This window comes from Sciurus vulgaris, assembly GCF_902686455.1.
Source record: "Sciurus vulgaris genome assembly, chromosome: 15".
Lineage (NCBI taxonomy): Eukaryota > Metazoa > Chordata > Mammalia > Rodentia > Sciuridae > Sciurus > Sciurus vulgaris.
Window position 1 is genome coordinate 82,870,029 of NC_136476.1, and position 15,871 is coordinate 82,885,899.

Sequence of the window (15,871 nt, forward strand, 5' to 3'; positions counted from 1 at the left end):
GGAAGAAGCTTTACATATTATTACAAAGAGATTTTTTTTTTTTTAATCCCCCTGAGGGCTGCAATTGCTTTTCTAAATTTTATTTTGAATTTGTAGTAAAGACTGGCTAAAGGGCCAGGTGCAGTGGCACACACCTGTAATCCCAGCAATCCAGGAGGCTGAGGCGGGAGGATCATAAGTTCGAGACCAGCCTCAGCAACCTAGTGAGACCCTTCCTCCAAATAAAATTTTAAAAAGGTCCGGGATGTAGCTCAGTAGTACAGTGCCACTGGGTTCAATCCCCAGTACTGGGGGAAAAAAAAAAAAAGATTGAAGATATGCTTCCCTTTTGTAATTTTCAGGATCATGTGTAGCATTTTTCCAGAGCTCCTATATATATATATTGAAGGGGTTTTATCCCCTTTCTTACAAAATCTTAAAAAAAAAAAAAAAAAAAAAAAAAAAAGACCTATTCAGACCTTATTTTTTCAGCATTCAGAGTATATCACTGGCTATTGGCTATTATTGTCCTTTGAAGACTGTAGCTTCTCTGAGCTCAACAGCTGCATGGCCAGAGATTGTGGAAAGCTTCCTGAATGATTTCCAGCGTCCAGTTAGTGTTTATGTTGTAAAGTTCTGCCAGAGTGAGATAGGATGTTCTCCTATGCTTGGCTTTTTGCTGGTCTGAACCAGTGGCTCCAGAATTTACATACAGCAGGATCTTAGTGGCTACAAGAAGTAGTCTGTTTGGAAGATGAGTATTGAAGCAATGTTTGCTTAGCTCTTTACATAAGCTTGAGAAAATGCCAGCTGTCTAGATCAAAGAACCAGATGCAAATTATAGAAAGATTAAGTCTGCCCCAGCCCCAGCCACCCTTTGGTGAGGCCAGCTGCTGGGCATGTTGGCAAAACTGTTACCCTAGCATATTACACCAGGATTCTCCCTGTCTCTCTCTCTGTCTATCTGTAGCACCTGGCTTATGAAACCTTCATTTTCTAGGATAGAATCTTTTTCTCTTCCCGCTTATTTTTTTTCTTTTTTTAAAAAAATTGACAGCAGTGTCTGTTTATTTACTGACCAGATTACAGAAATACCACAGTAGACACCTTAGTTTATCCTTCTAATAAGCCTGTTGATCTGGTCTTCCCTATTGCCAGCATCCCTACCTTCTACAAATGCCTGGTCTTGCCAGGCATAGTAGTGCATGCTTATAATCCCAGGCACATAGGAGGCTGAGTCAGGATGATCACAAGTTAGAGGCCAGCCTGGTCAACTTAGCAAGACCCTGTCTCAAAATTTTAAAAAAACTAAATAAAAAGTGCTGAGGATGTATGTTTTAGTCAGCTATTTTGCTGCTGTGACCAAATGATCTGACCAGCACAATTATAGAGGAAGAAAGGTTTATTTGAGGGCTCATGGTTTCAGAGGTCTTAGTCCATAGAAGGCTGATTCCATTCCTCAGGGCTCAAGGTGAGGCTGAACTTCATGGCGGGAGAGGGTGATGGAGGAAGCAACTTACTTCACAGTGATCAGGAAGCAGAGAGACACTCCACTTGCCAGATACAAATATATATACCCCAAAACCATGCCCTAATTCCCACCTCCTCCAGCCACACCCTACCTGCCTCCAGTTAACACTCAGTTAATCCCATTAGGAACTGGTTCACTAATTAGATTAAGACTCTCAAAACCCAATCACCTCTCCTCTGAACCTTCCTACATTGTCTCACATGTGAGCTTTTGGGGGATACCTCACATTCAAACAATAACAATGTACCTCAGTGGTAGAACACCCTTGGATTCAATATCCCCAGTACAAAAACAAAAAACAAACAAAAAAAAAAGTCAGTTTTTTTCATTCTATCTCATAGAAACAATTTGAATTTGAAGGGCCACAGGAAGTTATTTGCTTCTTCGGAGCATTTTCCAACAGTATATATTTCAGGAATTGAATCCTTCGTGCAGATGAAGCCACCTTTATCAACAGATTGAGCTTTCACAGTGTTTTCTGCCAAGGCAATTTGCTTCTTGCTAATTTTTCTATAACCATGTTACTAAATTAGCTCATTTACTGACTTCAGGGTCAGGTACCCCATGCAAGATATGATGGTTCCCTGATCCTCAGTTTATTAACTTATGTTAACTGTTGAACTGAACAAAAGTGCCATTGAAGATCTGATATCTGGGCTGGGGATCTAGCTCAGTTGGTAGAGTGCTTGCCTTGCAAGCACAGGCCCTGGGTTCAATCCCCAGCACTGCGCAAAAAAAAAAAAAAAAAAAAAAAGATCTGATATCTGGCAAAGGTGAAAAAGCTGGGACACCTTTCAGATCTGGAGGTCTATACCACTGACACCTCTGATCCTGATGACAGACACGAATTTGAATTCTGCAAATATGTAGGAGTTTCCTGCCTTTCTTGCCATGGCCATTCAAATGTTCCTTCTGCACATCTGCCTCTATTTCTTGTGATACTGTTTAGTTTCTCCATGGATAAGCTTCCTCCTAGCCTTTTGAAGCATCTTTTGGGCAAACTTCTTTCTCACGTGCTTGATCTTCAGCTCTGTGAAATTCCTTAGTATTTTCTTCAAGACTTCTGGCAGAGCAGGAGGCTTAGATGCCTCCGTGGTTCCAACTGGAAAAGAGTTTTCCCCACTTCCTGCCCATTGTTTTCTTGAAGGGAAAAAGAAGTGCTGACATGGATGGGCTACCTCAAAATGCAGTTGCTCTTCATATAAACCCAGTAACTCTGACCCAAAATGAGATAGTGAAGCGAAGAATTAACCAGATTGGCTCTGTTGGAAGCAACAAAGCCAGTCACAAAATGCATCTCTCAGTTCCTCCCCACTGGTCATGGAGAAGTAGAGAATGTTCTGATGTTTCACCGTAGGAAGGAAAGTCTGTCTTCACTCACGAGTTGCATCTTCTACTATGGATCTTCACAGGTATTTCCTATTAGCCAGATATTTGCATCCAGAAACTGAGGCAAGTACATTTGAGATCAAGAGTTTGATGACAGTGCCCATCCTGACCTGCCTCACAAATGGTGGCATTCTAGGTAGTGAGGTCATCTGTCAAGAGAGAGGGTTTTCTGGAGAGGTGACTAGTGTTTGATGGAGTGGACATGTGATGGGAAGGGAAGCAGAAATGAATGGAAGGAAGCCCTGGGGCATGGGCCAGAGGAGCTAGCCTGAGTTGAACAGGATGGGTTGTCTGCACGCCTGCTCATGTGGAAATGTGTTTCTTTGAACACAGAGGAGGAGGGGTGCGAGTTTGTTTGTGGGGTAACTGGGTGGTCTTGATTCTGAGGGCCTGATGAGGAGTCAGCAGTAGGCAAGACCTGTGCATTGGTTAGAGCAGTATAACTTGATTTACCTAGTTAGAGCAGCATAACTTGATTTACCACAGATCTCTGGAGAACATGAACCAGAAGACCAGAGTGAGTTGTAAGCCAGGCACTGTTCTGAGAGAGCCACACCAGCCTGGGTGAGAGGGCATTGCTGGAGTCTTAGGCTGCTGGGCAGAACCCTGGAGCCAAGTGAGGTTGTTAGGTGTGAGAAGGCAGAAGGGCGAGTTCGGGCCTTTGGCAAAATCATCATGATGGATTTTGAGCTTGCTGAGGACGGTGGCCAGGGACGAGGATAAGCAAGACCTGAGCCCGTGGTCAAGTTCTTACTGGTTCTCTTTCAGCCAATATCTGTCCTCCTGGCTGATGTTCATCCAGGCACCATGGTGCTCTGTACTCAGCTGCTCAGCTTCGCAGATCTTTTCCCTGTCCCTGTCCCAGGCAGAAGGTGAAGAGTGGGAGGAAGAGTGCACCTTTGTCCCTGAACCTGGCTCCCCTGCAGTGAAGTGAAAGATAGCAGGAGATGGGTGAGGGGGAGTTGCTGGGGAACACTGCTCAGCATGAGGGCACAGCAGCACCCACCAGCAAGGGGACAGCACCTTCTGCCCACAGTTATGCATTCACTTCTTTTCATGCAGACATTTAAATGTTCTTCCCCTCTGAACAGTACTTTCTAAGTCAGATATGTGTGTGTGTATGAGAAAGACAGACAGATTTGCATGTACAGGGTCAAGTGGTCTTCATTCTTGACCAGTATTTGCTGTTTTGAAGAACCTGCTTATGTTGGAAATCATTTCTCAAAGGTCCTGGACCAAAATAAATCGCATTATAGCAATGCAACCTTCCACTGCTCCCTCAGGCAAAGTTGATCTCTCCAGCCTCTGATCTCCCACAGCACCCTGCACTTGCTTCTGTTGTTATGGCATTTAACCAGGTTGCATTGTGATTTATCTGTTTATATGTGTGCATCTTTCTCTCCCATTAGGATTTGTGGTCCTCCGGGGCAGGGATCATATTGCATTTATCTTTATTAGTCCAGCAGTTAGAACAGGCCCTGAAAAATAGGTTCTCAGTAATGTTCACTGGATGGATCAATGTTTAAACAGATCTTGCAAGAGTTTAAATCTAGCGTTCAGGCAGTTTAGTCAGTCACTAATTCACTATTTAGTGGTTTAATACTAATCACAACATTTTATATTAATCATTGTCATATTATTATAATAATACGTGTTATAGTATAAGATTTGTTGATCACCTGCTACATTGGGGTGCTATTCTGTCTTATTACATATTTTACATTATTGAATTCTCTCTGTGAACCTAGGAGTGGATATAGTCATTATCCCCATCTTAGAGATAAGGAAACTAAAATGTAGCAAGAAAAGATTAACTTGACTTTTCCAAGGTCACCAAGCTAATAAATGTGAAACTAAGATTTGAACCCAGCCAGATGGGCTCTAAACACTTCACTTATAATCACTAATTTTAAAGAAAGGAGATCTGGAGGAAAATATAAAATGTTATTTGTAAAGATGCCCTTTACATAATCTTTCTGAGATTTTCTTTGCTAAGTAAAAATATTGTTCCTGTGGTTTAGACACTCGAAAGCCATATATACAGTGCATACTTAACAGAAATCACAGGAATCCCAAACAGATGTAGGATGGGAATAAATTCCAGCCCAGGAGACAAAGCAGTTAAGTAGAGGGGAAAGAGATTTTTGTTTTTGATAAAGTATTTATTTGTATTAATATAAGAAAGATTCTCATTTAATTGCCTTTAATATGAAACAAATGATTTTTTATAACTTTATTATTTTTTTAATGTGGTGCTGAGGATTGAACCCAGTACCTCACACATGCTATCAAGTGCTCTACCACTGAGCCACAACCCCAGCCCCAAATGCTTTTTTTAAATTTAATGATGAATTAATAACATTTTATGCTTCCTGTTTTCTATTTTCTTTTAAATTTTTAAAATTCTACAAATGGATATTATTGCTTAGATATTACTTTTTTCCTGAAATAAAACATCTAATACATTGAACACTGTTTGGTGTTGTGTGAATCAATTACAGTGTGACTGAGATTAGGCTAGAGTCTCTACTCAGGGCATTGACTCACACAAATAAGTACCATGTAACGTGTTTAACAAATTAAATGAGAAACCAATTTGATGTCAGAGTTGCATGAAGTCCCAGTGTGGCCAGTCCTGTTCAGTGTTGCTTTCTGCAGTCACGGAAATGTTTATTATCTGCATGTCCAGCATAGTAGCCACGTGTAGCTGTCAAGCACTTGAAGTGAAGCTAGTGCAATTAAGAAATGGAAGTTTTTTAAAATTTTAGTTAAAGTGAAAATAAGTTTAAATAAAGCAAGAATTCAGAATCACTTAGTGCCTGACAGGTGCTTGCCAAATGACCATTTAATTGGTCTTTTTCTTTCTGCTAGACATTGTCCTTGGTGTCTGATCATCATCCTTATCTTTTGGTATCTGACCAAATCAGAGCTATGAAACCAAATAAATTAATCATTCTGTCATCTTCTCTTAGTATTACTGATGTTAAATATATGTAACTCCCTTTTGCTGACTTTCTCTAAAAAATATGCAGAGGATCTGTTAGTTCTTCTCTATGGAATCTGTCCTGCTTTCCTGCATGTGTGGCCACTGTGGGTGTGGGGGCATGTAGGAGACCTGACCCTTCATCTCTTCAGAAGACCCCCAGGCCAAGGCTGCCTTTGTGGGCAGTGTTCTGACATCTTGTTTTACAAATAGTGACAGGCAGATTCAAGTTTCTTTGTCTTTTTTTTTTTTTTAACTACTTTTTTAGTTGTAGATAGACACAATACCCTTATTTTATTCATTTATTTTTATGTGGTGCTGAGGATTGAACCCAGTGCCTCATATGTACTAGGTAAGCACTCTACTGCTGAACTACAACCCCCAACACCCAAGTTTCTTCTTTTTTAAAAATAATTTTTACTTTCTTAGGCAGTTGTTCATTCATTGAAGTTTTTATGGTATTCTTATAGTTACACATAGCATTTTCCCTCTTTGGTCTTTTGGTGATTCCTGTCCCTGCCTGCCTTGGGTTTATTTCATGGTTATTTTTTGTATCTTCTAGAGGTTAATGTTTAGTTCCTTATTTTTATCCTTTTTTACTTAGTAATGAAAGCATTCGAGAATATGAGTTTTCCTATGAGACAGCATCTGTGGCTTTGCATGCTTCCATGTGTCCTGTCCCAGCTGTTATGCAGGTTTGAATCATGTCCGATTTCACTATTCCTGTTCAGCCCAAGTTTTTCCAAGTGTATATTTTGAATTCCCAATTGTTTGATCCTTTCGAACTGAATTTATCATTTGCATTTTACTAAAACATGCTCTGTACAGTTTTATTTTTTTTTGTCTTAAGGAATTTTATACAATTTTTGTGCTTTCTGTTCAATATTAGATCATTATTTTAAAAATTTAATGTTTTCAATTGTGTATTCTCTGTACCTTGATAAGTTCAACATGTGGCTATTAAATAATGCTTATTAATTTTATTATTTGGCTCTTCTATAAATCCTTACTAGTTTTTCTCTTGATCTGCAGAGAAACATACTAAAATTTCCCACTGTAATTTGTGTGGGTGTGTGTGGTGCTGAGGATTGAACCCAAGGTCTTACACATGCTAGGCAAATGCTTTAGCACTGAGTTATACTCCTGGCTCTTATTAACTCTTATTAACTCCTATTTATAATAGTTTTATTATATAATTATATGTTATTATTCATTATATAAATATTTATAGTCATCAGTTTTAGGGGGTAGTTCTATTTTTCCATAAACAATTTTAAATTTCTTTTCATTCTATGCCTCTGTTTCCTAAGTTTTATTTTAGGATTTTACTTTTCTTTCACTGTTTTTTCTGCTGTTATTCCAGTTTGCCAATAATTTATTTTATGCAGTGCTAGGGATCAAACCCAGGGCCTGTACACACCAGACAATTGCTCAACCACTAAGCTACATCCCCAGCCCCAAGTAACATCAGAAGAATAGAGAAACCAGGTGTGGTAATCCACAACTATAATCCCAGCAACTGGGGAAACTGAGGCAGAAGGCTTGCAAATTTGAGGCTGACCTGGGTAACAGCAAGACTCTGTCTCATAATAAAAAATAAAAAGAGCTGAAATGTACTTTAGTGCTAGAGCACCCTTGAGTTCAACCTCTAGTACCACCTCCACCGGAAAAAAAAAAAAAGAGAGAGAGAGAAAGAGAGAGAGGATATCCTCCCTGACAAGCATTCAGTATAGGCCTACATTTTATACAGCTGTTCCCTCTCTCTCTCTCTCTCTCTTTGTGTACGTGTGTGTGTGTGTGTGTGTGTGTGTGTGTGTGTGTTTGGTTTTGTCTTGGTTTGTTTTGTGGTGGTACTGGACAAGTGTTCTACCACTGAAGTACATCCCCAGCCCCTAGAATATTTTTTATTTTATCTTTGTTTTTCATGATTGTTTTATTGTATATATTATGTGGCTCTTAAAACTAGTTGAATTTCATTTATGTTCCCAATTCTTAAGTCCTTTTTCTTTTCACAGAGGAATGTAACCCTTTCATATTTATTAAGATGTGGGTACTGTTCTCTCTGTTGACCTCTAGAAATTGTTTCAGGCCCACCTTTAGCTACCTCCTCATATCACTCTCCTCCTGGCTGCATCCTTTAGGAGTACAGATCTGGATTGATAAGATTAAAAAACATCTTGCGTTGGTTTGGGGATGTAGCTCAGTGGTAGAGGCTTGCCTAGCATATACAAGGTCCTGGGTACAATTCCAAACACTGCAAAAGAATTTTTTTTTTTTTAACTCTTACTTTGAGTGAATACTTCGTATGTGCAAAACTCTATGTTCAACCTCCAATACCAGTTTAAAAAAAAAAATCTTCATGAACCCCTGAACTCGTGAAGAGGCAGCATTGTTTAAGGACAAATCACTCATGTGAAAATCTCTTCTCTGGACACTTCTCCTGGTAGATTAACCACGGGCCATGTGCTCCCAGGTGAGAGGAGACCTGACGAACTCGCCCCTCGCTGCTGGCTCTGGAGGGGTCAGATGGCAGACTGCCTTGCTCTCTTCCCTCTTCCCACATCGTTCAGGTCCATCTGTCTTCAGTGAGAGCCTCCTTGGGTTTCAGCCTCACTCGCTAGCAGGAACGTGCTGGAGGGGCAGGTTTGTCCATGGGGCGGTTTGTTCCCTACTAGGCTCTGCCTAAAGACCAACTTCAAGATACAGGTCCATGCCTCCCCCAGGTGTGTCTGTTTTTTATCATCATTTTCCTCTATTTGTCTTGAACTGATAATCTAGTTATTTTCTTCTTAGTATCAAGGTTTTGGTTCACTGTGGTCACTGCTTTTCAAAATTCAGGAATTAATGCTCTTCATCTGGAAGCTAATCACAGATTATTCTATTTTCATGCATCCAATACAACCCCAAATTTTTGCAATAATTAGAGATTTTTCTAAAATGTTCTTGTGCTTTTGGTTATATATCTGTTTTATAGAACATTTGCTTTGATTCTTAAGGTCAGTTTCCACAGTTTGAATGATGAACTTAAAATAAGATAAGTGATTTTTTTTCTCCCTTATGGAGGGTATTAGTTTGACTTAGAACATCGCAATGCAGTGAAAAGTAGCACACTGATTTCTTTTTCACATCCAACCAGGTATTGGAAGTGGGAGATGGCTGTGCTCCCACACTGAGACTTGAGGTGAACCCCCTGTCTTCCAGTGGGTTTCCGTGTGGGCTTCCAGGACCTCTCTGGTTGTGGGGATTCTGACCAGTAGAGAGGGGACACCACCCCTCTCCTGATAAGCCTGGGCCTATAAATGCCACCCAGGACTTTGGCCTACTGACAAGTGGAGAGAACTGTCAGATGGCTACCTCAGGGCACTGAGGTCCAGCCACAGTTCTGTCACTGTGGAGGACAGCATGAGTGGCCTTTGATGGCAGCTGCAACCCTGCACCGTACAGGATGAGCTGGGATAGGCATCTACATTGTGGTATTGGACATTTAAATGGCTCCAGTAGAAACTGCCTTTCCTGAGGCAAATCTTCAAACAAAGGGAATAGTATAGACTTTCTTTGGTTTTAGGAACCAGATTAGAGGTTTGTCAGGGGTGACTGAAAGAGAACCTGCGGATGCAACTCCAGCTACAGCCTCTCTGCTGTTGCAGGGGTTTTTTCTGCAGTGTTAGTGTGGTTTGTTTTTGTCCCTGAGTTTGCTGGGGCATGGTCTCCTTCTGCCTCAGCTGGTGCACCAGTCTTTATCAGGCGCCAGCCAGCACAGCTGCCCGAGCCAGCTGTAGAGGGGGTGGGGTAGGGCATGCTGGGACTGCCACTCTGTGTCAGCCTGGTGACTGGCACGTCCTCCACCTCCACCAGCATGTGCACCGGTGTGAGTGTGAACCCACAGAATTTGGTTAAGTTGCCATCAGACTGCCTTCCTTTGCTGTGGTGATTCCCAAGCTATGTGGCCCTTCTGTCACTTTGTCTTTCCCACATGATGAACCTGGTAGATTTCTGTGACATTTATTAACACAAGTAATGAATCTGCTCTGGTTTCACAGGTTTGCCCCCGTTTTCATATTCCTTATGTCACTTTCAGCAGGATTTTGGCCTTCACTTAGTTGTGTATCTCTTGTTCATAAAAACTCCGTGAGGGGCTGGAGTTGTGGCTCAGTAGTAGGGCACTTGCCTGGCATGTGTGAGGCACTGGGTTCGAACCTCAGCATCATGTATAAATAAATAAATAAAATAAAAGATCCCTTGACAACTAAAAGATATTTTAAAAAAAAGCCTGATGAGTGTCTATACGATGGAAGGCGGTGTGCTTAGCTCTGGGGATGCCATGGTGACAACAGAAGCAGTCACCAGCCTCATGGAGCTCTGGAGCTGAGGGAGTGCTGGAGGAGTGCGGATGGATCAGTGAGCACATGAAGAAAGGGAAAACACCACCCCCTGGGTACTTGGGGATTTGCAGGGTGTCCTCTGCTGGGCAGTGAGGTCAGAGAAGGATCTTGGAGTAGTGGGGACTTGGCAAGTCTGAAGGATGAGCTGGGTTCACTGGGGGACGCTGGGGGTAGGGTCTTCTGAACTGTGGAACACCATGCATGTATGCTCTCTGGTGGGAAGGAGGGGTGCTGCAGGTAAGTGGGATGGTGGGCACAGATGAGCAATTTGCCAAAAACACCCAGTGGGTGTGGTGTTGTGAGGAATCATGGCTGAGGAGCAATGGTAGACAGTGTCTGGACCAGTAGAAGGCAGTTTCAGTTATCCAGGTGACAGATGACGATGACTTAGATGCAGACGGTGATGGAGAGATGGGGAACTCATGCTCCTGAGTTCACAGGGAACTAATTCCTTCTAACCATCACATCATCAAATGTATTCTTCCTTTCTTCCTGAACTTTGTAAGGAAGGCAAGTCATATGCTTCTTATTCTAACATCAGCAAAGGAAAAGGCAGGGTTGCCTATGCTGACAGGGTCTGGACGTAATGGCAGAGGTTTAATTTGTACTGATTTATGAATGAATGTATGAGTGGATTGGTGAATGACAGTTGCTCTCCTCTCCATCCTAGATGGGACGAGCTATTGTCAAGACTTTATCTACCCACTTCTACTTCAAGAATAACAAGGGGATTGTCCTTTACACAGTCTCCTTTACATACCTATGAGATGTTACCAACTGATTATAGTTCTCTTTTCTTGCTAAATCCTCTCCCAGAGCCCTGAGGCAGCCTATGCCAGTGACACCCAGCTTGGATCCTATTTACTGCTTCCTCTGCTTTAACAGCGAGTCTTCTACACTGCCCTGTGGAAATGGCAGCGACCCTCAGAGACCAAATTGATCTTGCTCTGTACTTTAGAATTGGTCTCTGAAATCAGAGAACAGTCCACAAGCTCACTCTCACCTGACACCAGATGCAGAGTTTGGGCCCAAGGACCACCCTCAGTTTCGACCATTTGCTAGGAGGACTCACAGAACTCACCAAAACCTGTTTGGCTCACTTACATTCAAGTTGCAGCCCATGGATATAGACTAAAATCAGACTGAGCAGAGTCCAGGAGAGTTCAGATGCAGAGCTTCCAGCTGGAGTTCTGGGCAGCACTGACCCCTGCTGGCAATGAACTGTGACAGTACCATGGAGAACTGCCAGCCAGAGCAGCTTGCTGAGCCATGGGATCCTGGGCCCTCTGTGGGCCTGATCGCATGATCATGTGGATGTGGCTGACCACTGCGTGAATGGCCTTAGCTTCCAGCCCCTCCAACAGGAGAACTGTACTGTGTGACCAGGAGCCCCCACCATAAATCACAGTGTTCCTATCTAGCATGGCTCAAAATCCCTAGGTGAAGAGACACAGGACATTCCCTAGGCTTAGAAGCCATCTCTCAGAAGCCCAGGGCAAACCAGACCTCTGTTTGGACAAGGCGAAATACTATAGCTCACCCTCAGTTTATCAACAGTGTAGGATCTGCTGCCAGCAATAGCCGGCCATAGACATAGAAATCTTCTTTTTATTGTTTCTAGGAATCACTTTGCAGGTTAAAGATTCAGTATAAAAACTAGACCTCATGGACCTTTCAGATAATAGACAAGGATAATAGTGTCCACTGTCTGATTTCTTTTGCTCTCTCCCAGTTCTACCGGGCAACTAGTTGTGTGATTTACCCCAGCTTTTGATTTACTTTTCTCTGCCTCAGTTTCCTCATTCATAAATGAGATTAATGATAGTACAGCCTTGTGTTGTTTTAAGAATTAAGGAAAATAATACACGTTAAGAGCAAAAGAGTACATGGTGTGTATGAGTACTCAATAAGTACTAGATACTATTTTTATGTTTACCATGAGAAAAATGTGCCAATCTTTTTCAAATAATTTCTCTTGGGAAAATTTATGAGGGGAAATTATTTGAAAAAAATCTCTGAAATTTTCTCTCCTATATTCACACTTCCATGTCTTTTAAACTCTAGTGAAAGTAAGAAATAGCAATCTCTCCTAAGAAAGGGTTTCTGTTTTACTGGGTTAGCCTGAGATAGAATTGTTAAGAAGTGCCCCTCCCATCCCCAGCAAGTCCAGGGTGGGGAAATTGTTGGCAGATCTTCACTGAAAATTACAAGTAGATTTAAAACGTTAAAAGAAGATAGAGCATTTTCCCAAGTTGCTCTGAGAAATCTAGAAGGAGAGAATCTGGAGGGAGCAGTCTGAGAACTGCAGCACCACACCACGCTCTTTCCCCCCTGGCCGCTTCCTAGTGCCCAGCTCATCTGTCTGCACATGCCTCCTTGCCAGCGCTCAGTCTGCCCGCCTGGAAGGCATTGGTTGGCCTTTTGGAAACTGTTTAAAACGGTGAATGAGGTGCAAGAGCTTCCTCTGATACTCGTGGATCCTTGAGTTCGTGCCAGCCACTAATTGTCCTTCAGGCTTCCCTGGGAAGACGCTGAACTTGACGCTTGGCTTTGAGTTTTACCATCTGCGAGCTGCCACTTGTCCACATGTGATGTGTATGAAAGAGTATTTTTCCAGGGACCATCGCTTTAATGTTTTTCAGTTTTGGAAAATGTTCTGATTGGATTTGATGCTCTCATTTTCCACTCTTGCAGCGCATGTGGTCCTGACTCTTGAACTCCTAAGTCTGTGGGGCTGACACTGAGGACTCAACAGGTAGAGCTTAAAAGGAACTCTTAGCTCCTAGGTGGGGCCCACTGGCTCATGTTAGATTTGGCCTGAGTATAACAGGAAGCCATTTGGACAGAAGGGGCACTGCAAATGGTGGCCCAGCTACTGATGGAATGTTCTGTTCTCCTCTAGCTTATTTCCAGTGATGCTGATGGAGCTATCCAAAGGGCTGGAAGATTCAGAGTGGAAAATGGCTCTTCAGATGAGGTAAGAATATTCCTTGGTTCCTCTTTTGGCACCAAGCACCTGTAGTGCCTATGCCATGGCAGTGGGCAGTTTGTGGTGGTCACAATGACTTACTTGAATGGAGCTCTGGAAGGGGTAAATGGAGCTTTCCAAAGCTTTTCTTGGAGCAGATGTGGAGTGGCCACACTATTATTCTGGCATGGAATGTGCTAGTAATTGAGTGACACATATCTTTTGAAAGTTCTGTCATAAAACCAAGTGGACACCTGCCATTGTTCTGTCAGCAGTGGGAAAAAAAAAATCCACAGCATTGTTTTTTGGATCTAAGCTCCTCCCCTTTGCCAGGCTGGTCAGCATGGCACTGCCATATGAACAGATCCATTTCCAAGAGAACGGTGCAAAAGCTATGTTGACTACAAATGTTGCCTTTATTCAGAGAAGCCACCAGGAAAGGAGGACATTGCTGCCCACTACTCCCCAGTCCATGCCCTCCTTGTGGGCTCTCTTCTTCCTTGCTGCCCAGGCACAAGGATTACCTCGCTTTTCTTTCTTTAAGTCTGACGCAACTCGCTCTGTCCCTTGGAGTCTTCCTTCCCCTGAAGTTGCAGAATACAGTATAAGCTCCGGATTCTTTTTCATCTTTGTGCCTATTTTCAAGACAGCTAATCACAGTATTTCAACACCCCAGCTTTGGATTCAGACAAGCCTAGATTCATCTTCTGTCTCCCCACTCCTAGTCATATGACCCTGGGTGAGGAGCCCAGCCTTGTTGAGCTCAGTTCGCCATGTGTGAACCAGAAACTGTCTTCAGATTCTTGTGTGAATTCAGTGAGGTGAGCTTGGAAAGCTCTTAGCACCACACCTGGCATACAGTGTGGGTTCACACTGAGAGTTATCCTGGTAATCATGAGTGTTGTTATTCCTTAACTGCTGCCATATTGCCAGCATTGCTCACCCAACCACTTCCCAAAGCAAATTCTCGGTGAAGAACTATGGACTTAACTTGAAAGGCCCTAGCATTCAGGAAGTCCGTGTTCATCTTCCACCTGTGGCCTGGTCTTAGTAAACTCATTCACCCAGGAATGGTGCCCTCACCATAGCTACGTCAGGCAAAAGGAGGCATTGCTCTCCTGGTTTGCACTCCTGAACAGGTGCCCACAGAATTCTTGCCAGAATGATCTCAGCTTCTTGCCAGAATGATGTCAGGAAGTTTGCTTCTGAAGCTTAGAACTGGCCCTCCCAAAGTGGCCTGAAATGACTGAAATCAGGCAGCCTAGCATGTCTCAGGTGCAAAGCCAGTAGCAGAAGCAGTAAGCCCCTGTTTCAGTGCTTGGAAAGCCACTGTCCACCATGCTGAGTTTCTACTTTGAGAACCTACACATTGGAGACCCCAGAGGCTGCTGCACCTCAAGACATACTTCTGCTACCAAAGGCTTTCAGGACTTCAGCCCATTCCAAAATAAGCAAACTGCATTTGACTATACCCACCAACCAGTTTTAGCCCCTGATGGGACCTGTGTCTGGAAGAAACCCACACCTCCAGGAAAGATATAAATGGAGTCTTCATGTGGTCCTGAAATTCCTATACACTTCAGCCATCAATCACTGCTCACCTGGCAGAGTCACCCGCTCTGACATATGCCTAAGGACAGGTTCTGGCTTCTGACCAGAGATGGGAAATCACCTATGGCAGACATAGGCAGGACTGACTCTAGTCAGATGCCTGGGCTCAAGTCATGGCTCTGCACCTCACCAGCAGCATGTCTTGGGTAGGTCCCTTGACAACCTGGGAACCACTGGTGGATCTGCTGACTTCGCAGATCTCTGTGGTCTACTGTGTGAAACACAGTCCTGTCAGATTGCTTCTCTGGAAAATGATGCCAAGATCAAGTACTATTTTAGATTTTGTTTCCACCAAAGCCACTGAGCATGAGTTCTCAGAGTACCTTGGCTTTGTTTTATGTTGATGATCCTCAGTTATAAGCTTCTGACCTGTGTCCATCCCAATGTCCAGCCCCATGAAAGGCCCCAGAGGCACATGACACCTAGAGGAAGATAATTGGGCTTGCTCTGAGTTCGTTAAAGCAGTTAGTGCAATAGAAGACTCAGTATAGCAACTTAAGAATTTCCGAACCCGTGAACAAACAAATTACAAAGCATTCCATTATTAGGTTACTTGTCCTTTCATTTTTGAATTATAAGGGTCCTTTATATAGTGTGGACACTAGACCCTTAAGAGATATGTGATTTGTAAAAACTTTTCCCATTCTGTGGGCATTTTTTCCCCACTTTCTGGATTGTATCCTTTGAAGTACAGAAGTTTTTAAACTTAATGATGTCTAGTTTGTTATTTTTTCTTTTAGTGTCTAAGAATCCAGTGCCTATGTCAAGGCTGCACAGTCAATTCCTATGGTTTGCTATTTCCTTAAAATAATGTCCAATTTGCCTTTTATTTCTCTGGCCGTGGTCTGTGTGGTGGTCTTACCATCTGGTCTTCACATGGTGGAGGTTTTTGTCACTCGCCGTCTGTCATGCCTGTGTGTGCCTGACTGCCTGGTTGTGTGCTGTCTGGTCTTGAAATTCATTCTGAGGATACTAGAGGCCTACAGCACATTGCCTTTTGGCCCAGAGGATTTTGGTTTACTTTTGCA

At 42.8% G+C, this 15,871-nt stretch overlaps 1 protein-coding gene across 1 annotated transcript in view; it reads left to right on the top strand.

The window, feature by feature from the left end:
- The window catches only part of GARNL3 (GTPase activating Rap/RanGAP domain like 3), a 151,960-nt gene that overhangs the window by 54,974 nt on the left and 81,115 nt on the right, over positions 1-15,871 (top strand). The window contains 1 exon segment of the mRNA XM_079112895.1: positions 13,167-13,241. Within this exon segment, the coding sequence (XP_078969021.1) occupies positions 13,167-13,241 (75 nt within the window).